This window comes from Myotis nattereri (genome assembly GCF_964212035.1).
Source record: "Myotis nattereri genome assembly, chromosome: 12".
NCBI lineage: Eukaryota > Metazoa > Chordata > Mammalia > Chiroptera > Vespertilionidae > Myotis > Myotis nattereri.
The window spans coordinates 11,397,812-11,425,462 of NC_138087.1; the positions used below are offsets into that span (position 1 = coordinate 11,397,812).

The following is a 27,651-nucleotide window of genomic DNA, read 5'->3' on the forward strand; positions in this document are numbered from 1 at the left end:
TCCTGTTGTTCTGATACCTCTATTATTTGTATGTTGCTTCGTTTCATGTTGTCTCATAGCTCCCTTAGACTCTCCTCCTGTCTTTTAATTTTTTTCTCCAATTGCAGTTCAGTTTGGGTGTGTTTTACTTCCCTGTCTTCTAATTCGCTAATTCGGTCCTCTGCTTCTCCTAGCCTACTTTTGAAACTTTCCATGGTGTTTTTTATTGCAGCTATATCACTCTTTATTTCTTCTTGATTCTTACATACGTTGTTGATTTTTTCCTCCAAACGGTTTATGCATCCTAGGACCCTTATTCTGAATTCTTTTTCTGACATATTGCATGCCTCTGTTTTACTTAGCTGCTTTTCTGACAATTTCTCATTTTCTTTCCTTTGGGGTTTCTTTGTCTACCCATTTTTGGTCTCACCCACTGATCTAGATGTCAAGTCGTGCAGGGGCTGCTCCTTGGGTGGCAGTGGTTCCTCAGGCTGCAGTTGCCCCTCTAGTTGTTGCAGTAGTGGCTGTTCCTCAGTTGGCAGCGGCTCCTCTGGTGGGTGCTGTTCGCAGCAGTGGTGTCTCCTCTGGTTGGTAGGTGAGGCTGCTCGCACAGCTGCTGTTCCTTGGACAGGGGTGGGCTGATCACGAGGCTGCTGCTCTTCAGGTCGGGTGGGCTGAGCATGGCTGCTGCTCCTTGGACAGGAGCGGGCTGTTCACGTGGCTTCTGCTCCTCGGATGGGCACGGACTGCTCATGTGGCTGCTGCTCCTTGGATCGGGGCTGGCTGCACGCTGCTACTGTTCCTCAGATGGGGCGGGCTGCTCGTGAGGCTGCCGCTCTTTGGACAGGGGCAGGTTGCTTACAGGGCTGCTGCTCCTCATATGGGTGTGGGCTGCTCGTGCAGCTGTTGCTCCTCAGATGGGGGGCAGGCTGCTTGCGTGGCTGCTGCTCCTCAGGTGGGGGTGAGCTGCACGTGTGGCTGCTGCTCCTCAGATGGGGGAGGGATGCTCACCCAGCTGCTGCTCGTCGGACAGGTGCAGATTGCATGTGGCTGCTGCTCCTTGGACCAGTGTAGGCTGCTCAGGGCTGCTGCTCCTCAGGTGTGGTTTGTCTGTCTGTTCGTGTGGCTGCTACTCCTCGGACGGGGGCGGGCTGCTCAGGCAGCTGTTTCTCCTTGGGCCAGATTGAGCTGCATGTGCAGCTGCTACACCTTGTACAGGGGCTGTCTTCTTGCATGGCTGCTTCTCTTCAGGCGGGAGCAAGCTGCACGTGTGTCTGCTGCTCCTCGGATGGGAGCAGGCCGCTTACCCAGCTGCTGCTCATCGGACAGGTGCAGGCTGCGTGTGGCTGCTGCTCCTCGGACCAGTGTGGACTGTGCAGGGCTGCCGCTCCTCAGATATGGGTGGTCTGCTCATGTGGCTGCTGCTCCTCAGACTGGGGGAGCTGCTTGGGCGGCTACTGCTCCTTGAATGGGAGCGGGCTGCTCGCGGCGATGCTGTTCCTCGTATGGGTATGGGTTGCTCACACCGCTGCTGCTCCTCGTATGGGGGCAGGCTGCTCGTGCAGCTGCTGCTCCTCAGATGGGAGCGGGCTGCGTGGGGCTGCCGCTCCTCAATTGTGGGCAGGCTGCTCGTATGGCTGCCGCTCCTCAGATGGGGCAGGCTGCTCACGTGGTTGCTGCTCCTTGGATGAGGGAGCGGGCTGCTCACACAGCTGACAGCTGCTGCTCCTTGGACTGGGGTAGGCCACGTGAGGCTTCTGCTCTTAGGCACGGGACAGGCTGCTCATGGGGTGCTGCTCCTTGGACTGGAGTGGGCTGCTCACGTGTCTGCTGCTTGCGTGGTTGCAGTGTCCCGGGCTAAGGCGTTGGGCCAGTCAGGGGGGAGCACGCTTCAGAACTCACAAGAGCCTGTGCCCAGGGTGGCTGGAGATTCGTTGATTGTGGGACCCCACCTGAGGTAGCAGGTCCCTGGCAGGGGTGTATGTAGAGTCCTAGGTGTTATCTGAGGGCACCCTGGGTGGGGGTGAGGCCTGGCTCCCAGTTACATTAGCTCTCCCCTTATAAACACTAGGCTTCTGAGGACGAGCCAGCCTCCTGGAACTGCTTACATGGTAGCAGAGGCTGCCTAATTAGGCAAGCCCATTTAGCCTGACCCCGAAGGCCCTGCAGGATCTATCTGTGCCTCACTCACATACACACACACACATCCCACATGACCACACACTCCTCTTTTGGTCCCTCACTGACTCTCGCTCTCTCCCTCACTGCCGCTTTCTTCCTGCCTCTGTAGTTGGGTCTGAGGTGTTATTGACCCGTTTGTGGATGGAGTTTCCTCTCCAGGTGTTTGGTTATGAGCTGACTCTCTAACATCTGGCCAGACAGGATAAAATTCACTTCGACAAGACATAACACAAAGGGACCAAAGCACGAATGCACTCACGACAATAATAACCCTATTATCAGTGACCACCTGAGGAAAGAGGATTAGGGGCGAGAAAAGAGAACATAAGTGATATCGAAGAGAGTGAAAAAGATAGAAAAGAAGAAGGAAGCAAAGGAGATCATATATATATATATATATATATATATATATATATATATATGTATATATATACACAAAACACCACAGAACCAATACATAAACAAACAAACAAAACAAACAAAAATAATAGTAATAATAAAAATAAAAAGTAAAAATAAAAAAATACAAACACCAAACCCCCAGGAAAGAGGAGGGGGCAGAATCTGTAGATGCTGAGCTTATATATAGAAGATAAGGTTAAAAGTTGAATGAATATGGGGAGGATCTCAGTTCAGTATAGAGAAAGTAGAAAGGGGATGGATGGATAATAGGAAAGAGAATGAGAAAAAATAATAATAAGTTTATAAAAAATTTGATTTCAAAAATGGTATAAAAATAGCAAATAAAAATAAAATAAAATAGAGTGGTGGAAAGATAATGTGAAAAGAAATAGAAAATAAAGCAACAAACAAAAACAGGAACAAAAAAACAAAACAAACAAACACAAAAGAGATAACAAAGTAATAAAAAATAAAATAAAATAAAAATGAAAAAGTGAAGTGTTTCTTTGGCTGGCTTAAGATCCCAATCTTCTGTACTGTAGTGTTTCTCTTTAGTCCCTCTTCGTACGTTTTGAAGTGCTGCTCAGAAAGTGTGTGTGCCATGTGTCATCAATCCGAACAAATGGTAATCTGAAGGAGAAGGCCTGGTGAATATGGCGGGTGGGTTCATACTTCCCAGGCAAGATCTTTTAATGAGTCTTTAACTGGTTTTGAAGCGTGTGATGGTGTGCTATCATGAAGCAAAATTACTTTGCCAAGTCTTCTGGCCCATTCTGGTCGTTTCACAATCAAAGCGTGGTGCAAATTGATTATTTGTTGTCGGTAGCGATCAGTATTAATGGTTTCACCTGGTTTTAGAAGCTCATAATACACCACACCTTCCTGATCCCACCAAACGCAGAGCATTGTCTTCTTTCCGAAGTGATTTGGCCTTGCAGTCGATGTTCATGTTTGACTTGGATCAACCCATGATTCTGTGCGTTTGGGATTCTCAGAATAAATCCACTTTTCATCGCCAGTCACAATTCGATGCAAAAAAAGACTTTCTTTCGTGCCGTTGAAGCAACATTTTACTGATGACTTTTTGGTTTTCCATTTGTCTTTGGTCAGTTGATGTGGCACCCATTTTCCTTCCTTTAAAATCTTTCCCATTGCTTGTAAATGGTCAGAAATTGTTTGCTGAGCAACGTTTAATCTTTCTGCAAGCTGTTTTTGGTTTGACACCCATCTTCATCCAATAATGCTGGTAATTGTTGGTCTTCAAACTTTTTCGGTTGACCTGGATGTTCTTTGTCTTTCACATCGAAATCATCACTTTTAAAGCGTTTAAACCAGCGCTCACAAGGATCTTGAGATGGAGCGTGTTCACCATAAGCTTCCCGAAGTACACGGTAACTTTCAGCACTGCCATCAGAGCAGGTGGGCTCCACTGCCAGGTCCTCCTCGTTCAGAGGTCAGAACAGAGATGTGGATCCTCAGTGTCACTGCACAGAACTTGATCCTTCAGGCTCTGCGCCTGCTGCCCGGAGCGTGAGCTACGAGTCGATGGGAGTGGGATGACTGCATGAGGACTCCGTGAACCCACTTCCCAGGGAAACCAGCAAAACCAAAGACGACTATAAAAAATTTAGTCTCTTGAAATTGTCCTAAGGTAGCAAATGGCGGACATTGATTCAAAAAAACCATGCCCTGACCAGTTTGGCTCAAGGGACAGAGCGTCAGCCTGTGGACTGAAGGGTCCCTGGTGCGATTCCGGTCAAGGGCATGTACCTTGGTTGCGGGCACATCCCCAATGGGGGGTGTGCAGGAGGCAGCTGATGGATGTTTCTCTCTCATCAATGTTTCTAACTCTCTATCCCTCTCCCTTCCTCTCTGTAAAAAACCAATAAAATATATTTTATATAAAAAGATGCAGAAAAAAAAAACATTTTAAAAAAGAAAAAGAAAACCTGGTAAAACTTGGTAAGAAGAGTGAGAGGCTGTGGCATTTGAGTCTTGCCCCAGCCCCGTCCCAGCTTGGAGCGTCCTAGGATGGACGCTCCATCCTAGGTGGGTGTGGCCAAGAAGGCGGGGCTCACTCTCTTCCCAGCTCCCAGTGGAGTGTCGCCATAGCTGAGTAGGAGGGCAGCCACCAGCATCTCTCATCTCCATGTTGAAGAGGCTCAATTACTGGTTCGGGCAGCTGAAGGATAGGGCCACCTCCACCAAGCCCTGCCCATAGGATGGAGGCTCTCCCCCAGGGGCCGGAGGCCAAGAATACTGGGTTCGCATCACCCTCACCCCAACATTTTTTTATATATATTTTTATTGATTTCAGAGAGGGAGAGAGAGATAGAAACATCAATGATGATAGAGAATCATTGATTAGCTGCCTCCTGCACACCCCCCACTGGCCTATGCCCTTGACCGGAATCAAACCCTCGACCCTTGATTCCGCAGGCCAACGCTTTATCCACTGAACCAAGCCGGCTAGGGCCTCACCCCAACTTGATGGTAGGGCAGAGGCTCCATGCTGGGGAGAGGCAAGCAGACAAGACGAGGCGAGGCTGCTACCCAGCCTGGCACATACAGGAGCAGGTCAGAGGCTTTTCCCAGAAGGTGCAGTCTGTGCAGTAAAGAATTTAACCTCTTATCCAAAAAGATGTCTGGCTTCTGGGAGATAATCCTAATCCCTTGGCATGTTAGGCCTGATGAAATGTCATTGTTTACTTGGGGACTGTGGGTCATACCGGAGAGTCTAACAATGTGATCTGAGATGGGGGCCGGCCTTACCTGCATGTGGTCTGACCACACCCGAAAGATCAATTCTGTGGTTTAGGGCGGGTGCGATGGGTGATGCCTGGGGGTGCTGGAGACTTGAGGTCGCCATTGGGCATCAGTCCCACCTCTGTAACGGAGCCATGACGTAGCACGAGGTGATAGGATAACCGCTCTGAACGCCGAGGTGGGGGGGGGGGGGTGTCCCTTGTTGGGACTCCATGCCTGTGCTCACAGCGCGGTGCAGGGGAAGTCATGTGTCCTGACTCCATGGAGAGAGCAATGGCAGCCCCAACTAGGTACTTCCTCAGACTCTCCTCTCTGCTCTCTCCGCCCTGTGGTGTGCTGATGGAACACTGTTCCGGAAAGTTGGCTTTTGTGGTACTAAAAATTACTTGAGGGTGAATTTTGAGGACGTTCCCCAGGGACTTGGGGATTTTTGTTTAGGACAAGCCCTTTCGGCTGAGTCCTTGTGCATTTCCATCTCAGACTTGGGGTACTGGCCTGAAGAGATGGGGGTGGGTAGGGTTCCCGTGGATGTAGTTTTGAATGGGATGGTCTAGCACTTTGCCGGAGACCAATGCCAGCATGTCATCATTTCAAGGGTTTCATCAAAAGGTTGATGAGACTTGGGGACTCCACAGGGTTGAGTCACACATGTAGTCACCTGTTGGGAATGGCTACAGGCATTTCCCCAAACCTGAATAGGAAACTGATTGTGGCTGCCAGACAGTTAAAGGGCATCTTAATCTACATGTTATTGCCTCCTAAACAGCCGTAGGCTATTCCCCCATTCTGACGATGGACCCTGTACCCTTTGAAACCTTACCCTTTGAGGTGTATTATCTCCACCTTGCCTTAGGACAAATTGTGTTAATAAAAGCAAGGGTCCTAGACAAGGAGGGATTCTTCAGTTCCTTTAGCTGAAGGTCCTCTGACCCCCAATGCCTTTCAAAATTATATCTCGTCTCCGGACTCTTTATTAGTCCCTGGATTCCTATGTCATCTACACGCAGCCCCTTTTCCAGATTCCTGAGCCCTTCTTGACGCTGGGACAAGAACCCCGGCAGTACTTGTGTATTTTATCTGGGAAACCAACCGAGGATATTGCTGCGGCCTAGATCAGTGGTCGGCCAACTGTGGCTTGCGAGCCACACGCGGCTCTTTGGCCCCTTGAGTGTGGCTCTTCCACAAAATACCGACTTCTGCACATGGGCCATGAAGTTTCAATCGCACTGTACATACATGCGCGCCCGCACGTGGTGTTTTGTGGAACAGCCACACTCAAGGGGCCAAAGAGCCGCGTGTGGCTCGAGAGCCGCAGTTTGATGACCACTGGCCTAGATGATGGGCATTTTCTAACTGTGGTGTATTCTTCTGTTGTGATGGTACCTTCTGCCCTCAGATGGACTGGGTTTACGTTCAAGCCTCCCAATTCAAAAAAACAGAGTTATTGAGGTTTTATTAAAATACTATAAAATGTACCAGTTGTAAAGTGTATGATTTAATGATTTTTTGGTAAATTTTTAGAGTCATGCAACCATCACCACAATCCAGTTTTAGAGCCTTTCCATCACCCCCCCGAACAACCCCTCATTCCATTTGTAGTCAATCTCCATTTCTATCCCCAGCCCTCAGCACTCACCTGCTTGCATGCCGTGCATCTTAACCAAGTTTTGCCAGTTTAATCTACCGCCACTAATGCATGAAGGAGAATGTCAGTTTCTTTTTTAAAAATATATCTTATTGATTTTTTTACAGAGAGGAAGGGAGAGGGATAGAGAGTTAGAAACATCGATGAGAGAGAAACATCAATCAGCTGCCTCCTGCACACCCCCTACTGGGGATGTGCCGGCAACCAAGGTACATGCCCTTGACCGGAACCGAACCCGGGACCCTTTAATCTGCAAGCCAACGCTCTACCCACTGAGCCAAACCAGTTAGGGTGAGAATGTCAGTTTCATTGCATCCTCGTGAGCACTGGGTAACTGCTTGAAGTTCTATTTACTAATTTATGTGTATGTAGCATTTTATTCATTTCATTTAAATTTCTTTTTTTTTCCAGACAGATAGAAATATATGATTCTGGGTAGTTAGTTCTCTGACTTCAGTGTCCCTGCCTTGGAGCCAGGTCCACAGGATGACTGCCCACCTGGCTGTGTGGACTTCTGCAATCATGCCCCACCTTCCCGTGCCTCCCTCTCCCGTCTGTAAAGCGCCTACTCCCTTAGGGCTGACGTCTGCCGATTCATCTGTGTAAACCCTGAGGTAAAGGCTGTTGAGTGAACACAGGTCAAAACCTTAGGGATTTTGGCCTCAGTCAGGGAACCTGGCCGGGAGGTCTTGAGCTTCTGCAACTACTCTGTGCCCTGAGCCCACAGCGCTCACTGATCGGACCAGGCTGACCTCTGGGGAGACTGCAGGGGCTGGAGGACCAGTGGTTTCAGGGGTCTCGGGTCCTGGGCAGGGGTCTGAAGCCAGAGATATTTTTAAAATATATATTTGTATTGATTTCAGAGAGGAAGAGAGTAGGAGAGAGAGAAACATCAATGATGAGAGAGAATCATTGATTGGCTGCCTCCTGCAAGCCCCCCACTGGGGATCCAGCTTGAAACCTGGGCATGTGCCCTGACCGGGAATGGAACACTGACCTCCTGGCTCATACGTTGACTCTCAACCACAGAGCCACGCAGCCGGGTGAGAGCCCAGGGGTCTTGGTGTCTGGCACGGGCGGGTGGGGGGTGGGGGAGGGTGGGGGGGCGCTGCAGGAGCAGATGGCTTGGCGCCCCTTTCCGGCAGCCCCCTCTACAGCAATCCTCTCCCTCTAGTGTCTAGGCTCCTAGCCGGACCCCAGAGGGTCAGGGTGCGACCCAGGACTGGGCCCTTCAGCAGAGGCTGTGGGCGCCTCCTGGGGGTTCAGGCGCTCCCCTTGCTCTCTGCAAAAAGGCATCATGTGCCTCTGGACACTTCAGACAACACAGGCATGATGCAGCAGAAACGACAAAAGTAACAATCTCAGCCGGTTAACTGGGTCAGGACCCTCTGTTGCTCACAATGCGCCCCAGAGCCCCACTGACCCCCAACAAGGCGTCCGCTAGGCCACCGGCTCTGCTCAGGGCAGCGGGCCTTCTCCTGGCTCTGCCGCAGGGCCTGTGCTTCGGCTCTGCCCTCTGCCTGACATTCTCCACCTGGCTCCTGCGCTGTCCCCCTTCCAGCCCCTGCTGGAGGGTCATCGGCTCGGTGCGCCCTGTCCAGTCCCAGTTTCACTCTCAGCATGCCCCAAACCAGCTGCACCCCCACGCCCCCCACCTACACACAGCCCCCCCGCATCCTCCCAAATCCAGCCAAGCTTCTGACTTCCCCGCTGTTCCCAGGACAGCGAGGCCTCCCGTCCTCCTCCGTCTCGTGTGGTTTAGGGTTGGAACCGTCTTTCCCCACCTGTTCTTTTTCCTGAGGGCGGCTCTCCAAGGCGGCCAGGCGCTGTCCGAGGCCGCTGCCGTTTTCACTCCGGGTGAAGCCGCACTGGCATCATGGCTCTCGTGTGCCTAGTAAGTGGGAGTGGGCTCTAGGCTGCACTGCGGGACCCAGCCGCCGCCCGCACGTGGGGCCTTTACAGCGTAGGTTATAGTAATAACAACAAACTGAGTTTGACATTCTCCTTCTTGGCCAGACTGGCTAAATGTCCCTGCTCAGGAGCCCATGCGCATTGGGCCTTGCTGGACATACCAGAGACCCCCAGCGCCTGCTGTTATGGGTTAGCTCAGCGAGATAGACCACCGACTCAGAATTTAAATTTTAAGAGCCTTTATTAAGCTGACCGGCTGACTGCTAGCCGTGTCCTTCCCATAAGAGCCCACAGCTTGCAGTGCAGACCAAGAGTACAGCAAGACCTTTTATCTGCAACACTACAAAGTATTTTTTTTTAAAAAAAGAAAAAAACTGCAAAGCGGGTCCTTAGCCGTTCCTGGTACTGGCAGGGTAAAAAGTTTACATAAAATTTACGAGCAGAGTCACACCTGGCTGGGTTCAACCATAACACATTGCTTTTCTAGCGAGGTAAGTAGCCATTTTTCTCTCCCATGGTCCCTGCCCCTCAGCCTACTCAGTAATTCTGTTTTGTCAGGCCCCTGCCCCTAGCACATTCCCTACTGGTCTTATGGCCGAATCAAATCTTTGATTCGGCGTCCTCCTCCAAGATTCTGGAGTATTGGGCGTGTAGGACCATGAGCTTGACAGCTGGGATTCGGTCTTGGATAGAATTGAGGAGACACCTGAGCAGGCAGGGTCCGAAAATGAGGCCGACCATTAGGAGAAGGAGGGGCCCTGCCACTGCAGATGGGAGGGTCGTGAGCCACGGGGGCCAGGAGAACAGATTCTCATACCAGTTCCCCTCTGCCCTGCGGGCCTCTTCTCTGTCCGTCAGCCGTTTCCGTAACCGACTTAAACTTTCTCTGATTACCCCGGAGTGGTTAGTGCAGAAGCAGCACGCCTCCCCAGGTGCTAGGCACAGTCCCCCTCCTTTCAGGAAAAGTAGGTCGAGTTCCCTCCTGTTCTGTAAGACTACTTCAGCTAAGGACCCTACTGATTCCTCCAACTGTCCTATGGATTTTTTTAGGGTACTCAGGTCCTGGTCCATTTGATTACCCAGTTCTTTGTAATTTTGATGTCCTGTCTGTAGGGCGGCTGTCCCTACCGCTGTGGATCCTGCAATTCCGAGTCCTACGAGTAGGGGACCCAGAACCGGGCTCTCTTAACCCGCCGGGGCTCTATGAGGAGGTGCTCCCTTCCTCCTTCCCCTGAGTAATAATACACCTGCGGCAGGGTGTGAGTTAGGGCACAGCCCTGGCTCGGGCCCAGTCTGGAGGGTTAGGGAGAGTATGCAAGAGGTGATTCCGGAGATGCATGCCCACCAGGTACCATTTGGGGCCACCAGGTACCAGGGGGCCCCGGACCCTGGTCTCTCGGGAAGTCGGAGTGTCTGGTTACGATTTTCTGCATAGGGGGAATCAGGGAGGGAGTAGCTGGCAGATGTGACACACCGCCCGGCTTCAGTAATATCTCCTAAAGTTAATCCCCTCCTCCCTTTTTCCCATGCACATGGTCCCGGGGTTTCTGCATCCGCGGACACATTGCGGACGTGGGCCGCACTTGCCCCAAAGGGAGCTGAAGCTCCGATCTCTACGTAATAGGGGGGCTCGGGGTTGAGGCACAACCAGCAGTTTGCAGTAAGGTTGGGCGCACTTTTGTTCAGAAGTTGGAACGAGGCTTCCAGCTGCGCGAAAAGGTCTGGTCTTAGCACAGCTCCCCAAGGCGGAGGCCAGGTTTCTGCATCCCGGCAGCTTGCCTCAGTCTTTGATGATGGTGGTGGCGTGGCGGGCTCATCACACGTGGGGCCGGGCTTGGTCTCCTGACCTCGGGTCGCTGAGGGGCCAGGGGGCCAATTGGGTTGGGCAGTCGGGGTATTTCCCATCGCTGGATAGTAAATAGTACCCCAGGGTCTGGTCCAGAGACATATAGCCTCAATCCCCATGTCTTTCCCCCAGTCCAGTCTTTAGCCCAATATGCCACTGGTTTAATGACAATGGGGTTGCAGTTTCCAACAGTACAGGTCCTTTCCGGGGCCCCTGGCCGCACCTGTCGGGTGAATCGGATGTCCCTGTCCGGAAGCTTCGGGGGGCCATTTGGCATAGGTTTCACAGCCCCACTGCCCACAATAATAATCCTCCTGGTCCCCACACTTCAGAAAGGGAGTCCGGGGTGGCGCGGGCAGACATATAGGGGAGTATGCCAAAGTTGCTGCTCAGTCCCTCGGGTCCCGCAGCCATAGGTGGTTGCAGCCCTGTGTGTAGCCATTCCCCGGGGATCCCCAGCTGCGACCCGGCTGGGCCCAAATTCGTGAGCCTGGGTCTGTCCTGGGGCAGGTTCCAATCCTCCCTGAAGAGGCTACACAGGTCAAACCGGAGAGTCGGTTCGCCCGTGCCCGTTTCTCGGGCCAGTACTACCCCGTGCGTGGTGCGGATCACCCCCCAGGCATAACGTGGGGCCTGGTGGGAAAGGGGCTTACCGAGCCGCCACGTGACAGCGAGCAGCAGCAGATAGATCATGATGCAGGTACTAGTTTCACCTTTAGTGGGTCCTGGGTTAGTTTCACTTTCCACCTCCGGGGCTGTCACCGCTGTCAGCCGCCTTCACTTGGGTGCGATGGATCCAGTGCCTCTTTCCTGCGACTTTGATGGCGGTTGGAGTGCTCAGCACCACCTGGTAGGGTCCATCCCATCTAGGTTCCAGGCTGCCAGGGTCGTGACTTCACCCAGACGAGATCACCCGGAGAGAAGGCAGGCTGCGTTGGACTGGATCTCAGCACGTCCTCCTCCCGTACGGCTCTCACCACCCGTCGTGCCGACATGGCGCTGCTCTGCAAAGCCTGTAAGGACTTAAGCAAATTTCGGGTAGACAGCCGGGCAAGATTTTCCTCCCTTAGGCGGGAAGGAGAGGTGGTGACCTGCCAAACATATGGGGTGCACCTAGCTCCGAGGAGGGCAAAAGGAAGGAGACTTACCCAGTTTTCGCCAGTCTCTAATTTTAACTTAGTTAATGTTTTTCTAGGGTCCGATTTATTCTCTCTACCTGTCCAGAACTCTGTAGCCTATAAACACAATGCAATTTCCAAGTAACTCTCAGGGCCTTCACTATGGATTGTGTAACTTTGGCGATAAACGCTGGGCCATTGTCGGACCCCATGTACAGTGGCAGGCTAAACCGGGGGACAGTTTCAGTGAGGAGTTTCCTAGCTACTGCCTGTGCTGTCTCTGCCTTGGCTGGGTGTGCCTCAGGCCAGCCAGAGAAGGTATCAGTGAAAACCAGCAGGTACTTCTGCCTTCCTTGTCCTCCTGGTGTCTCAGTGAAGTCCACTTCCCAGTGTTCTCCGGAGTTCTGACCTCGGAATCGCTGCCCCGGCATGGCCACAACAGGGGGCCCTTGATTTACTCGGGCACACACTTGGCACTTTCTAATCAAGTCTGATAGTTTCGTTCCCCCCAGGTGGGTACTCTGGTGGGTCTGGGAAGCGATGGTTCGCCCCAGGGCTTCTGGCACTATAGGCCTCCCATCTGGCAGAATTAGCCATCCAGCCTCTTCTTCCTGGGCCCTTAGTTTCTCAGCTAGCCTCTGCTCCTCCGGCAGATGAGCAGGCTTCTCTGGGAGCCTTGGTGCTGGCAGGGCTATGAGAACTTCTAGGGGCCCTACTGGTCTTTTAGCCAATTCCTTGGCCTCCTGTAAGGGCAGTGTAAGGAGATATATCCTCGCAGTCCCTGGGTAGGTCTGGCAGGGCCAGTGCCGGGGCGCTCACCAGGGCTTCTTAGATCTCCCCTGGCTCCTCCTCATGTTACTACTGCCGCCCCCGCATACCGCATACCGGGTGATGTCCATGTAGAGGGTTTCATCCGGATTCTGCAGGGGCTGGTCCACAAGGTCCTCGCGGAGGGGAGTGAGGGAGGGTAGTCAGTGTCTCCTCGCAGTCATGCAAAGGGGCCTCTGCCTCCACGTCAGGGAGGAGTGTGGCCGGGTTCAAGGCAGCTGTTTTCAGGAAGCTAAAAGGTTCACTCTTTTTCCTTTTTCCCACCAGAGGACCTGAGTGAGTGCTATGAGTTCCACAAGGAAGTCCACCTTGTGGCCCCCCAAACTGTCAGGGTTATCCTGGGTTCTTGGGGGCCAGCTGAGCCCTGACAACCCTAATCCACCTCCTTCACCAAGTGCGAGTCGGTTCCCTCGCACTTTTAGGGCATTTCTGTTTCCAATGTCCTTCCTTTCTGCAAAATGCACATTGATTTTTCCCAAGCCGGGGTTGGACTCCTTTTCTCCCGCGAGGCTTTTCTTGGCCCTTGTTGTTTCTCTGGCCTCTTGGGCCTTTTTTTTTTTTTTTCGTTTAAGGCCAGGAGGACCTTGGCCATCCTGGTGTTTAAACCTGCCGTCGGGTCCTCCCGATTGTTGAAAACCTTCTGGGCCACCTCAACCAACTCAGAGATTGATTTCTCCTCAAAGCCTTCTAACTTCTGTCATTTTTTAATATCTGGGGTCGACTGGGAAACAAATGTAACATTGACAGCCCTCCGATTTTCCGGGGCATCAGGGTTAGGCCCCTGGACTGTCTCTGTCATTTTAGAGAGGTTTGTGGGTCTCCAAGCAGCAGCTTGGATGGCCCCTAATAGAGTCTGGCGATACCGATCGAGAGCCTCCTTTCCCCTGTCACTATTGGGGTTTCAGTTGGGTTGCCTGGAGGGAAACACAGCCTTTAATCTATCTTTAAATGGTAAGAAGAAATTTACAATGTGTCTATAATTAAATAGATAGGTATAGCTGTTCCCTGTAGTAGGGCTCCCCTTATTTGACTTGTTCTCTCAGAACGGACTAAAGGAGCTTTATTTCCTTATAGGGTCTTACATGTCACAGGACCTCACAGGGTCTGTAATTCCTGTAACAGAGGGCCAGTATCCACTACTTTACTAACCCCCTCTGTTCTAGACAGGCCTTCCCCAGTTTCCTACAGTTGAGGTTTTGTGCCAGCCCTGACATGGGCATGGCCACACAGGCCTGTAAGACAGTATACAGGCAGCTTAACCCCTATAAACTGGGCTTGGACCTCTGTCTAGCAAATTGCAGTCTATAAGTTCAATATGCAGCCTCCGGTCCTCCTAACCCAGCGAGGTTTCGGCTGGTCTCTGAGTCAGACTCCTCCTCTCTTGGAGAATTTCAAAGTCCTGATGACTCTCAGGCCCAGGGGGAGTGCCCTTTTCTCAACTTCGTCTATTAGTTACAGGGCCCTGCTTTCCTTGTCTTCCCACAAGTCCCCTTTATGGCAGAGCAGCGACCAGGCCTCTTTGAAGGGAGTGTGCTGGAAGGGGATAACAGCCCCTCCTCTTCCAGCAGCAACAGGAACTAAACCCTTCAGTACATTTGCAAGCAGGGAGCTTTTACTAGCTCTGTCTGCAGCTTTCATAGATCTCAGGCTTGCTATGCTTTCTGGGGCTGTAGGAAGGCTAGTACTAGTCACTGGCTTCTGGCTTAACTGCTGTAGCCTGCAAGCCAAAGGCCCAAGTCTTGTATTGCTTGTTGTAACACATTCATTTTTTACTGGGCAGCAGCAGGGCAGCTCTAATGTCAGGTAAATTTCTGCTGTTCTCTACTTTCTTGCTGTTGCTGCTGCTTTTTTTCAGGGCCACCGCAGGCAGCTCAGGCATCCAGCCCCCCTTCTTTGATCATTCACTCCCCAATCTAGTCTGGAGCTGAGGAATAGCATCTCGATCCGCCTTGCATCCCAGAGGGCTGCCCGTCTGGCCCCAGATCTAGAGGGCCGGCCTGCCATAGTGGCAACATAGGAACTGCAGGACTGGCAGATGTCGCAGGGTCCTGCAGATTCTCCCCCCACCCTCTCTCTCCCTCCATACGCTGTCCCTGTCTAGTATGGGATGGACTGAAGGGGTTGAAGGACGACAAAGCCCCTCCCGTCGGTGGGTGCGGAGGGAAGACAATTGGCATTGGGGGAGGCAGGGGCTCCGGGTCAAGAGCTGGTGGCATGGCCTGGGCCTGAGGCCGGGGCTCACCCAGATCCGATGCCTGGGGACCATAGGGGGGCAGCTGGCTAATGGGTTCTTCCTGCTCTCCCTGAAGGACCGGGGGAGCCTTTCCCTTCTTGGGCCCGGCCAAAAAATTGTCTGTCTCTGTCCCAATTTTCCCCTCGGGAAGCAAGCCCTCATCTACCGGGGTTTCTTGGACAATACGTCAATTCAAACCTGAATATAAGGAATTTGATCAGGATGCCCTGGGCGGCCGTATAGGTCATAATGGACCCGGTAGGCAGTGGTCAGATCAAAAGACCCTGCATCCGGCCACCCCTCCTGGAAAGTGGGCCACTCCCGTTTACAGAATCGCTGTAAATCAAAAGCATTAACATTAAAACCTTTAAATCTACCCTAGAACTTCAGTTTAATACAGTAAATTTACAACCTAGGTTAGAGCAACTGATAGAAATCTTTATTAGCTAAGTGGGCTGATTCCCCTTTAATAGTGAGCAAAAGACTCTGAGAAAAAAATAATTCTCGCAGCTGCAAGAGGCTTTTGAAAGACCATTAAGGGGCCAGCCCAAACGTTCAGCCAAGCTTATCAATAGAAAGTAGAATAAATCAAAGCAGCTTTTACTTCACACAGACCAGTAATGATTTACACTTTCTTAGTAGCCTAGCCCAGGCTGGAGCTGTATCCAGTCCCCCTTCTCTGTAGTAATGTGGCTAGTCCCACACAAACTTTGTCCCGACCCCATGATGATTGGTGGCGAGAGACAGACAAGGGAGGGGGTGACCTGTTTTCACAGATCCTCATGCAGATGCCTGCCTGACCGAAGTCATGGAGCCACACAAAGGAGAGGAGAGGCCAGGCCCCCTCCCTCCACACTCACATACTTTCACCAGACATTCACTCAGAGTTTAAACAATCCACCCAATTCCTAACAATTTCCCAATTCCTGAGGGAGCTCTATAGCTTCCCGGGAGGTGATCAAGCTCCCCTTCCACTCACCCGGAGTGGGCCTGACTGATAGGGGGTCGATGAAGATGACCGACCCTACCCCATTTGACAAAGACAAAGACAACAAAGAACAGAGACAAAACAAACCAGCCAAATGCAGCCTAAGGTTGCCCGGAACCTGCAGCTTGCTCCTTGAAGTCCTGAAAATTTTCAAAAAACATTGCAGCAGGGTACACACAGAAGCAGACAACTTTTTGACAATAAACACCAAAACAAACAAATACCAGACAAACCCAGTGCAGCCTACAGCCACACGAACCAGGGACCCCGGCCACCGTCGTGGCCGCGGGTCAGGACCAGGAGAACCGCTGCGTCCAGCCCTCCGAATTGGTCCTTCCGTGGGACGTCCCAGTTCCTGTTTAACGACCGGCCCTTACCTCTCTCGAGAGTCCAGGTGGCTCGGTTTCCGAACTGAAAGTCTTTGGGTGGACTGGAGGCCTCCTTGGTAGTCGTTCCCCACAGGGATGTGGTGTATCTCGCTGCGTGCCCGGCGACAAGTGGGGGAGGGCCTCCTTCCTTAAATAGGGGGTCCCTCTCACCCCTGCTGGGGGAGAGCCTCCTGCCCTAAATAAGGGGTCCCTCTCACCCCTGCTGGGGGAGAGCCTCCTGCCTTAAATAGGGGGTCCCTCTCACCCCTGTCGGGGGAGAGCCTCCTGCCCTAAATAAGGGGTCCCTCTCACCCCTGCCGGGGATCTCGCTGCGGGCCTCCAAATGTTATGGGTTAGCTCAGCGAGATAGACCACCGACTCAGAATTTAAATTTTAAGAGCCTTTATTAAGCTGACAGGCTGACTGCTAGCCGTGTCCTTCCCATAAGAGCCCACAGCTTGCAGTGCAGACCAAGAGTACAGCAAGACCTTTTATCTGCAACACTACAAAGTATTTTTTTAAAAAAAGAAAAAAACTGCAAAGCGGTTCCTTAGCCGTTCCTGGTACTGGCAGGGTAAAAAGTTTACATAAAATTTACGAGCAGGGTCACACCTGGCTGGGTTCAACCATAACACATTGCTTTTCTAGCGAGGTAATTAGCAATTTTTCTCTCCCATGGTCCCTGCCCCTCAGCCTACTTAGTAATTCTCTTTTGTCAGGCCCCTGCCCCTAGCACACTGCCTCAGGGCAAGGGGATAAAGTGGGCCTGGCCTCTCCATTGGAAAAATTTATTTTTCCCCTTTGCAACTAACAAGTGATCTGGGGGTCGTGGGGAGGGGAGGTGATCCATAATACTTTCAAGAGAGTGCATTTTTGAGCACCTACTGAATGCAGGCACCACGCAGAGCACAGGAAGAGAAGGACTTTAGCCTCCTGGTTGTGGGAGCGCAGGTGTGGTCTGTGTGCCCACTCAGGCTGTGGGGCTCCCAGGATTATGACACCCGACAGGTAGGCGTGGAAGGCTTTCCTCAACCTGTGGGCGCCAGCTGAAGTCTCCTCCCTCCCTTAGCACGCGATTCATTGAGCACAGCCGCCCCACAAGCTGCCATGTCCTGGCCTTTGTCAGAGGCCCCATGTGCCTCCCTGAGGCTGGGCGCTCAACACGAGGAAGCAGAGCAGACGCCCCGTTGTGTGCTCATTTCCCTGGAGCCATTTGCAGCAGGCGGAGGTGTCCATTGTCCTTGAGGGCGGCTGCTGAGGGTGCATGCAGCCAATCTTAAGTGTGGAGGGGGCTGCTGGCTGTTGGGAAGGATGAGAAAAACAAAAAATCATCCCCTTGGGGGGAAATAAAATGAGGTGTCACAGAGGAGAAAAGTGCAAAATTCGGCTCAGCAAACCACCCTACCCTGAGGCCGGGGCTGCCCTCACCTGCAGCCCAAAGCGAGCCGCTTTTCAGTCCAAATCAAGCCAGGAGGGAGGCCACGAGAGGCCACGACAGCTAACCACAGCCGGGGCTGCCCTCACCTTCGGCCCAAAGCGAGCCGCTTTCCAGTCCAAATCAAGCCACGAGGGAGGCACCCGCACAGATTTGTACAGAGCACAAAGCAGCGGCCACGCTCGCACAGTATTTAAAGTACAGAGTTCAACTCCCTTTACAGTGACAGCGACATACTTTACGCTTCCATTTGACCTGGTTTCTTACGGCACCACATCAGACAACATCTCGGACCGGTGCGCTTACTTCAGGCGTCTTTCATCATCACGTAAATCCCTCATCTCTTGACTAGCTTCACCGACCAAGCACGTCCTAGAGCCGCGGGGTATTGTGGGTGCAGTATGCAAAACTCTGGGCAGACGCAGCCCCGCCCCCCGCCGCATCCCCCACGCTCCCCGCGGAGAAGGGCCGCCCTCGCTGGCGCTGCGACCCGCTGGCGTCAGCCGGGCGGCGGAGAGGACGCCGGTGGCGGCCGGGAGGCGCCCTCGGGGGCCTGCGGGCCGGGAGGGCGCGACGCCCGGACGCAGCGGCGGCCCTGCCCCCGCGCGCGGGCCCCGCACCCGCAGCCCAAACCCCAGCCCGCTCATCCACGTGCGCGACCGGCTCTTGCCCGCGCCCTTGGTCAAGATGGCAGTCGCCTCCTCGCGGCTCTTCCCGCCCGCCTTCCGCCGCCGCCTCGAGTTCTTCGTGTTGCTCAGGTGACCGTGGCCCCGACTCCCGACTCTCGGCCGGCGGCCGGATGCACCCCCAGACTTGCAACCTCTGACCCCGCCCCGGACAGCCCCCCCCGCCCCCCCTTCACGGCGGGTCTAGACGGTCCGAGCCGATCCGTCGGGCCCCTCCCCTTAGCGGCCGCCCAGCTCCCGACCCCCTCCCGGACCCTCACCCCGTGGGCGGCACCGGATCCCACTCCGGCTCCCGTCCCCTCCAGGCGGCGCCCGCGGCCTCCCCCTCCCCCGCGGCCCAGCCAGGAAACAGCCCCAGCAGCAGCTCCCAACTGTTTCCAGGCAGCAGCCCATAATCACCTATTTCCCAGCTCCAACCAAGTGTGGCAGGGGGACCCTCCGGCCTTTATCAGGCGGGAGGCAGCACAGATGGAAGGCTGGGCAAACACAGGGCAAATGCTCCCATCAAAACCACCAGCTGCCGATGTTCCTTGGGGTGTCACACCTTCCAAACAAAAAGAAGGGAATCAAGCAAGAAGCAAGAGCCCAGCACTCCTCGGCGGGAACAAAAGCTCAGTGAAAGCTGGCAAGGCTCCCTGCTCTGAAATGATTCCCAGACAACAGTAAATCGGGACAGCGGTCAGTGTTGAGTGGAGACACGTGGGCCTGGCTGCGAAGCCCAATTCCTCAGCTCTCTTCACAATATGTGAACGCAAAAAACACAGGGTTAGGGGGAATAGGGTTCACCCGTTTCCATTAAGCCCAATTAAAGAACCTCATCCCGGAAAGGCAGGGCGCCACTGTAGTGCTTTAGTACATATGCTGGGAGGGGACCCAGGTTCAAATCCCAGCTCTGCCACTCACTGATTAGCTGAACCTGTGTAAGTTACTCAGTTTTTTTGTGCCTCAGTTTCCTCCTCTGTGAAATGAAGACAACAGTAATAATAGTTCCTCCTTCCTACGTTGTAATGAGGATTACATGGTCCCTGACACATTATTAGTGCTCAGCAAATGTTAGCTATTAGCTAGTGCTAGTGGTGATGGGTATAAAAATCTTAAAATACAGAGCTTTTCTACCCTTGTTTCATAAGCCAGCCCAACATCTCGGGGCCTTTATTTTGAGGAAATTCTCTCTTAATGTAAAGACCCTCAAAAAGCTTGTAGACAGTCTATCATTCAAAACCCAGGATTAATATATTGGGAAACCCCTATATCACACAACTAAAAGTTATTTCTAACATCTGCCCCAAACTGTATACACTAAAGTATGTTTCTCTTCTCACTCAGGCTGCTGGTTGTGGAAGTTCTTCCCCAAGGGCGAATTCACCAGGGTTTGGTGTGAAGGTTTATAAGTACAATGTCTACACTTTAAGTTGTTCCACCAATAGTTGAAATGCCAACTCCCCATAATTGATATGTGCTGGGATAAACACTTATATTAAGATTAATTAGTGTGGCTCACTGTATTTTCCAAAGATGGTCACAGAAGGCAAAGGAGAGTCAGCGTACTCTTGCTATTTAAGTAATTTTAATTCAAAATCATAAAGATGCCAAAGTGACATAGTTGAGGGTGGCCTGCCCTGAGTCCCATCTTTAGTCTTACAAAATCAGCTAAACTAAGTTTTGCTTGTATGAATAAACTGGCTTTATCTGCTCAGGGAATTTTCAAGGCCTGTCTCCATTTGGCCTTGATTTTAACATGAGCTAATTGGCACACAAATTGTATTCTAGGGACTATGTCTGTGGCATGGACCTCCAGCTTCAGGGGGTGATGGGTGACGGTCTGCTCCTTGGTCCTCTGCAGTCAGTGCAGAGCCTGGTGAAGAAAATGATGCTGGATGGCCATCAGGCCCCCAGACTATCTGACGTTGGCATTCCTCTTGAGGTAGTTGGTGTAATGAGTCAGGAGTAGCTTCTTGACCAAGCTGCTGTAGATCACCCAAGATGGGATCAGGCTCAGAAAGCTCGCCTTAAATAGACAAGAACATGAGTGTCTGGGTGAAAAGAAGAGCAAGGAAGTTACAACTAAAACATCTCAGTTCATATTTATCATTTCAAAAAAATATTTCTTCTGACTACTGAAGGTAAGTCCCAAAGTCTTCTAGTACAGTCATGTGTCACTTAACCAGAAGGATTCATTCTAAGAAATACATCATTCGATGATTTCGTCATTGTGCGAACATCATAAAGCAAACTTACATGCTTTATGGGACCTCCTACTACACGCCTAGGCTGTGTGGTATAGACTGTTGTCCCTAGGCAACAAACCTGTACATCCTATCACTGTACTGAATGCGGTAGGCGATCATAACACAATGATAAGTATTTGTGTATCTAAACACAGAAAAAGTATATTTAATAATGTTAAATATGGTTACAATATGGTATAAAAGATAAAAAATGGTACATCTGTATGGGACACTTACCATGAGTGGCGCTCAGAAAACTAGAGTTGCTCTGGGTGAGTCAGTGAGTGAGTGGTGAGTGAATTAGAAGGCCCAGTAAATTACTGTTTGCTACTGTAAACTTTTAATCACTATATAGTTAAGATACACTTTATTTTTAAGAATTTCACTCTTCAGCCAAAACCGGTTTGGCTCAGTGGATAGAGCGTCAGCCTGCGGACTGAGGGGTCCCAGGTTCGATTCCAGTCAAGGGCATGTACCTGGGTTGCGGGCACATCCCCAGTGGGGGATGTGCAGGAGGCAGCTGATCGATGTTTCTCTCTCATCGAGGTTTCTAACTCTATCTCTCTCTCCCTTCCTCTCTGTGAAAAATCAATAAAATATATTTATAAAAAAAATAAAAAAAAAAAGAATTTCACTCTTCAATAATGAATTAAGCTTAGCTTGCTATAACTTTTCTACTTGATAAACTTTCTTTTTAAAATATATTTTATTGATTTTTTTACAGAGAGGAAGGGAGAGAGATAGAGAGTTAGAAACATCGATGAGAGAGAAACATCGATCAGCTGCCTCCTACACATCTCCCACTGGGGATGCGCCCACAACCCAGGTACATGCCCTTGACCGGAATCGAACCTGGGACCTTTCAGTCCGCAGGCCGACGCTCTATCCACTGAGCAAAACCGGTTTCGGCAACTTTTAGTATTTTTAACTTTCAATTCTTTTGCAATAACACTTAGCATAAAACACAAACACATTTTATAACTGTACAAAAATTATTTGTTTCTTTATATCCTTATTCTATAAGTTTTTTCCTATTTTTACTTTTTGAACTTTTTTGTTAAAAACTAAGATACATGGAATACTATGCTGCTATAAAAAAGAAGGAACTCTTACCATTCATAACAACATGGATGGACCTGGAGAGCATTGTGCTAAGCAAAATTAGCCAGGCAGAGAAAGATAAATATCACGTGATCTCACTCATTTGTGGAATATAATGAACAACATAAACTGATGAACAAAAATAGATCCAGAATCACGGAAGCATCGAACAGACCGTCACACCTCAGAGAGAAGGTGGGGGGGGGCGGGTAAGAGATCAACCAAAGGACTTGTATGCATGCATATGAGCATAACCAATGGACACAGATAGTAGGAGAGTGAGGGCATGTGCTGGGGGTGGGAGCAGCTGGGGAGAGGTCAATGGGGGGAAAAGGAGACATATGTAACACTTTCAACAATAAAGCATTTAAGTAAATCCAAACAAAACAAACAAAAAAACTCAGATACAAACACACACTAGCCTAGGCGCACACAGGGTCAGGATCGTCACTGTCAAGTGACATGTCTTCCACCCCCGCATCCTGTCCCACTAGCAGGTCTTCAGGGGCAATGACATGCTCGCGTGAGGAGGTGTCACTCTTTTCGGAAATATGTCCATGACGGTTTGTTAAAATTTTGTTTTCATCATAGACTTGCTTGTGAGCAGATAATGCAACATGAGCATTCTTCTCTGTAAGTGAAAAACTTCTGGTGTTTTTAAATTAATGAATAACTTTTAAAGAAGCTTGTTGAGGTCTGCAAACCTTCTGCTAGAACCTTCACCATGAATTTTCTTAGAGATTCTTTTTCTGCTCCTGCAGTTTCCTTTCCCCTGGCTTCTTCTTCAGCTACGCATCCCATTCCAACAAATTCTCCTCAGCCACTTCCTCAGACCACCCTCGGAGCTCCTCCTCCTTGTCATCCTCATTCACACCCAGGTTAAGGCTGTTTGCCATCTCAGCCACAGCCTTGTGGATTCTTGCAGCCTCCTCAATCTTGGCAAACCCTTTGAAGTGATGGACAAACTTCTTGAGTGTCTTCCTCCAGGTGCCATTCATACCCTCCTTGGTGGCATCACTCTAAGCCAGTGGTCGGCAAACTCATTAGTCAACAGAGCCAAATATCAACAGTACTTCTGCAAAATAGACTCGCCCAGGCCGAAAACCGACTTCTGCGCATGGGCCACGAAGTTTCAATCGCACTGTACGTGCGCCCACACGTGGTATTTTGTGGAAGAGCCACACTCAAGAGGCCAAAGAGCCGCATGTGGCTCGCGAGCCGCAGTTTGCCGACCATGGCTCTAAGCCCAAGCAAGGCTCCTGAAGCAGCTGAAGATGTAATTTTTCCAAAATGGCATCAGCGTCTTCGTCAGTTTCAGCAATGGCCTGGGCAAAGGTCGTCCTTAGGTAGTAAGCTTTAAAAGCTGCTATAACTCCCTGATCCACTGGCGTGTTTGGAGGGAGAAGCACACTTCGATTTTGGGATGAAGATCGCCAATACAAGGAAGATGTCTGGGGGGATTGTAAATAATAAGCTAAGTGTGGAAAGGTACTACAGTGGGGCCTTGACTTACAAGTGTCCCGACTAACGAGTTTTTTGAGATACCAGCTGTCTCTCGGAGGATTTTTTGCATTGAGTTGATAGAGTAATTTGAGTTAACGAGCTCCTTAACGAGCTCCTTAATGAGCTCAGTCTCAGAACGAATTAAACTCGTAAGTCAAGGCCCCACTGTATTCTCCAAACAGTGCTTCTCCATTTTGCTGGCATAGCCACTGAGGAGGGCGTCTTGGGAGGGAGGCGGGAGCACCGAGGGCTCGGTGTGGCTCCTGCACAATGGCCGTGTGTGCTGATGGACGCGTGGGACGCCCTGCGCCTCTCGCTGCGCCAGGTCACACAGCGTTTCCATCTGACGCCTGAAACATTGCCCCAAGCAGGACTGCGATTCTGTCCTTAAATGCCTTAACACCTGGCCTGGCCTTGGCCTCCTTATGGATGGAAGTCCTTTCCGGCTCCATTCCAACAGGGCGTTCCCTCCATGCTGGACATTTGCTCTGGCGAGTGATGTTCCTCCACAACCCGCTCCTCTGGAGTTTCCAAAACTTCTCCAGCTGCCTTCACATCAGCACGTGCAGACTCGCCACTCACTGCACCTTGTGGAGGGACAACTGTTCTTGAATTGCTGGAAACCCCGGAGCCGGCAATGAACTCAGCATCACAGTCAGGCGCAGCCTTTTCTCTCAACATCACAAACTTTTTGCTTTGGACGTGACCACCTTGGTTCTGAGAGGGACACGCTCCTGTGACTGGTCTTCAGTGCAGGTCGTTGATATAGTCCCTTCTCAGCTCCCCTCACTTTCTTCCTGTTATTTATGACGGTAGCTATGGTGGAATGGGCCATGTCTGACTGGGGAGCAATAACCATCCCTGATTTTCCAAATCCGCAGTCCTGAACCACAGTTCATTTCATCTCCAGGTCAATCGCTCAGCGTGGCCTCTTACTGGCAACATTAATAGTGGGTTCTGTGTGCGGAGGGGCCACAGTGAACAAACAACACAAGGTTAAATCAAGCACAAGAGAAAACGATGCACTCAAGAGACATGGCCAACACAGGAAGTATGAGGCTGCTGCCATGGTAACATGGCTTACTGTTTTACAGCAGACTTTTCATAAGTAGAAAGAGTACACATTTTTAAAAATTATAAGAAGTATAGTACAGTAAATATATAAACCAGTAATAGTCATTTATTATCATATCAAGTAATACACACTACAGATAATTGCATGTGCTATACTTCTTATTATTATTTTAAAGTTTTTAGTGTTGACGTTATTGCATGTGTCCCCCTCCCCCCCTTTGCCCACCTCCACCCACCCCACTCCCCCTTCTTCGGTCTTCACCAAACTATTGTCTGTGTCCACGGGGTTTGCATATAAGTTCTTTAGCTAATCCCTTCACTTTCTTTATCCAGTCACCCCCACCCCTCAGGCACAGGCCATGTGTCCATGCTTACGGTTCCATTTTGTTTGTCGGTTTATTTGTTCATTAGATTCCACATATTAGTGAGATTATATATTTGTCTTTCTCTGACTGGCTTATTTCATTTAAAAGAATACTCTCCAGGTCCCTCCATGCTGTCACAAAGGGTAAAAGTTCCTTCTTTTTCACAGCCGCATAGTATTCCATGGTGTAAATGTCCCACGGCTTTTTTTATGCACTCATCTGCTGATGGGCACTTGGGCTGTTTCCAGATCTTGGCTGTTGTAAATAACGCTGGTATGAGCATAGGGGTGCGTACATTCTGAATGGTGTTTCAGGGACTCCTGGGATATATTCTCAGAAGTGGAATCACTGAAAATATAAAACTGGCAGCGTAGTAGGTTTGTTTACACCAGCATCACCGCAGACACGTAAGTGACATGTTGCTGCAACACTCTGGTGACTAAGCATCGGTAGGCAATAGGAAGTTTGATCTTCGCTCCATTGTAACCTATGGGGCCACCATCAGACATGTGGTCTATTGCTGACAAGAGCATAGGTGTATGGTGCATGGCTGAAGCGGCTAAAATTTAAAGCTTTTGTGACACTTTCTCAGCAAACAAGGTTTTCTCAGAAACCAAAACAGGCACTTACAGGACCAGCCCTGAGGAAATTCTAAATAAAGAGAACTGAGTCCACAGCAAAGCAGCACCCGCGCCCCCTTCCTCTCAGCGAGCATTTCCTCCTCCTGCTGCTCCCTCTCCCAGTGTCTGCATGTCCTTCCCGCCCAGGTTCTATGACAGTGAGGCTGCAGGAGAAAGCAGATCTGTCTAAAGCTCTTTGGTGATGCTGGGAACCGCACTACACGGACACTGTGTTGTGTTTTCACTATCAGCGTGCACATTCGCATCGACCTTTGTTTCATGTTTGTATTTGTTTCTGTCTTTAAAAATATGTTTTTATTGATACTTTTAGAGAGAGAGGAAGGGAGAGTGAAAGAGAGAGACAGAGACAGAGGGACAGAGAGAGAAATATCGATGTAAGAGAGAACAGCAAACGGTTGCCTCCTGCATGCCCCCTACCAAGGATCAAGCCCACAACCCAGGCATGTGCCTTGGCCAGGAATGGAACCAGCAACCTCTGTGCATGGGACAACTCTCAACCAACTGAGCCACACTGGCCAGGCCTGTATTTATTTCTAAAAGTGGCCAGCGAATGGCAAGAACTCGTGGTGCCACACGCTAGTGAATCTTATTTTCATGTGACGGGGCCCATGGCGTCCGGGACCAGCTCACTGCTCACAGAGCCAGCTGTGCACGCTCCCCACTCATGTGCAGTGGCAGCACACTGGAGGGTTTAAATCATGGAAATCAGCAAATGCTACAAATCAGGTGCTTGTTTTACTTTTCTCCTGGACGGCCAGAGTTAAACATTTACTAACAGGGGGTCAGAGGCCACAGTAGCCCCACGGAGACGCTCCCTGGGTCTCGGCCGGCTCTTCCAGGAGCTCTGGAGCCTCCTTCCTTTCTGAGGGAGAAGTGAGGCAGCCAGGGGTGAGACTTCCCGCCTTGGGGACGCACCAGGCCTCCAAGAGCAAGGAAGAGCTGGCTCAGCCCACAGGGCCGCCTGCACACCTGTGCTCACACGCTTCAAGAAGGAGAAGTTATCAATTACCAAGATTTCATGGACGAGGCAGCCGCAGGTTTCATCGCCAAATGTGACGTAATTGAGCGATTCTTTAACAAACTCATCGGCAGTCTTGGTCATCAGGCTGGTGTTGAGATTCTTTGTCATTGGGGTTGAAACAGCATAGGGGGTCAGCACCTACAATGGGAAATAAAGCTGTAACACAGGAGCGATCTGTCCATCCCTGAGAAGTGAGCCCCCATCTCCCCATCCCTTCCTTTCCCAACTCCGGCCATCCTGTCAGAAGTTCCAGGGTTCGAAACAGGGAGGGGGCACTGCACAGGCACAGAAGCGGCACAGCGCTGGCAATCAGCCTCTGGTTTCCCTTTGCCACTAACGCCAGGGGAGGCCTCGGCCACACATCACGGTGCCCCGAGTGCATTTTTTGGTTTATTTGTTTGTTTTGTGGACTTTTCTCCCCATATACATATATTTTCCCCCTTCTTTTTTCTTCTTTTTCTTTTCTCTCTTACCTTTTTTTCCTTTTCTCAATATCATTTCTGTGCTCTTTTCTCTCCCCTAATTCTCTTTTCTCTGGTGGTCACCTTTATTGGGGTTATCAGTGTCATGAATACATTCTTGGTTTGTTCCCTCTGTGTTGTGTCTTGTTGAGTTGTGTTTTGTACCTCTCAGTCAATGTGGTAGAGGGTGAACCACATAACCAGACACCCTGAAGGAGCAAAAAGGGGAGACAAAGAAACAGACCCCATATGAAAAGGAGGAATAGCCAGAAAAGCAAGTAAATGAAATGGAGGCAAGAAATTTGTCAGAGAAAGAATTCAGAGCAATGGTCATAAGGACACTGAAAAGGATGGAAGACAATTCAACAACATGTGTAAGAATCAATAGGAATAAACAAACTCAGAAATGAAAGAGGAGAAATAACAACAGACCCCATAGAAATACAAAGGATTGTTAGAAAATACTATGAACAACTCTACTCCAACACACTAGACAACCTGTAGGAAATGGACATATTCCTAGATAAATACAACCTTCCAAAACTTAACCAGGAAGAATCTAAAAATCTCAATAGGCCAATAACTATGGAGGAAATCGAAGCAGTAATCAAAAAGCTTCCAGCAAACAAAAGCCCGGGGCCAGATGGCTTCACAGGGGAGTTTTACCAAACATTCAAGGAAGACTTAAGACCTATCCTCCTCAGACTATGTCGAAAGATCCAAGAGGAAGGAACACTTCCCAGCTCATTCTATGAAGCCAACATCACCCTAATCCCAAAACCAGATAAAGACAATACAATGAAAGAGAATTATAGGCCAATATCCCTCATGAACATAGATGCCAAAATCCTCAACAAAATCCTAGCAAATC

At 50.6% G+C, this 27,651-nt stretch overlaps 1 protein-coding gene across 1 annotated transcript in view; it reads right to left on the reverse strand.

Moving 5' to 3' along the window:
- Positions 1–19,943: 19,943 nt before the first annotated feature.
- The window catches only part of LOC308528160 (17-beta-hydroxysteroid dehydrogenase type 3-like), a gene marked incomplete at its 5' end in the record, with an annotated part of 44,520 nt that continues 36,812 nt past the window's right edge, over positions 19,944–27,651 (reverse strand). The window contains 2 exons of the mRNA XM_081103699.1: positions 19,944–20,394; positions 26,308–26,457. Of these exons, the coding sequence (XP_080959825.1) occupies positions 20,284–20,394; positions 26,308–26,457 (261 nt within the window). The 3' untranslated portion in view covers positions 19,944–20,283. The remainder of the gene's footprint in view (positions 20,395–26,307; positions 26,458–27,651) is intronic.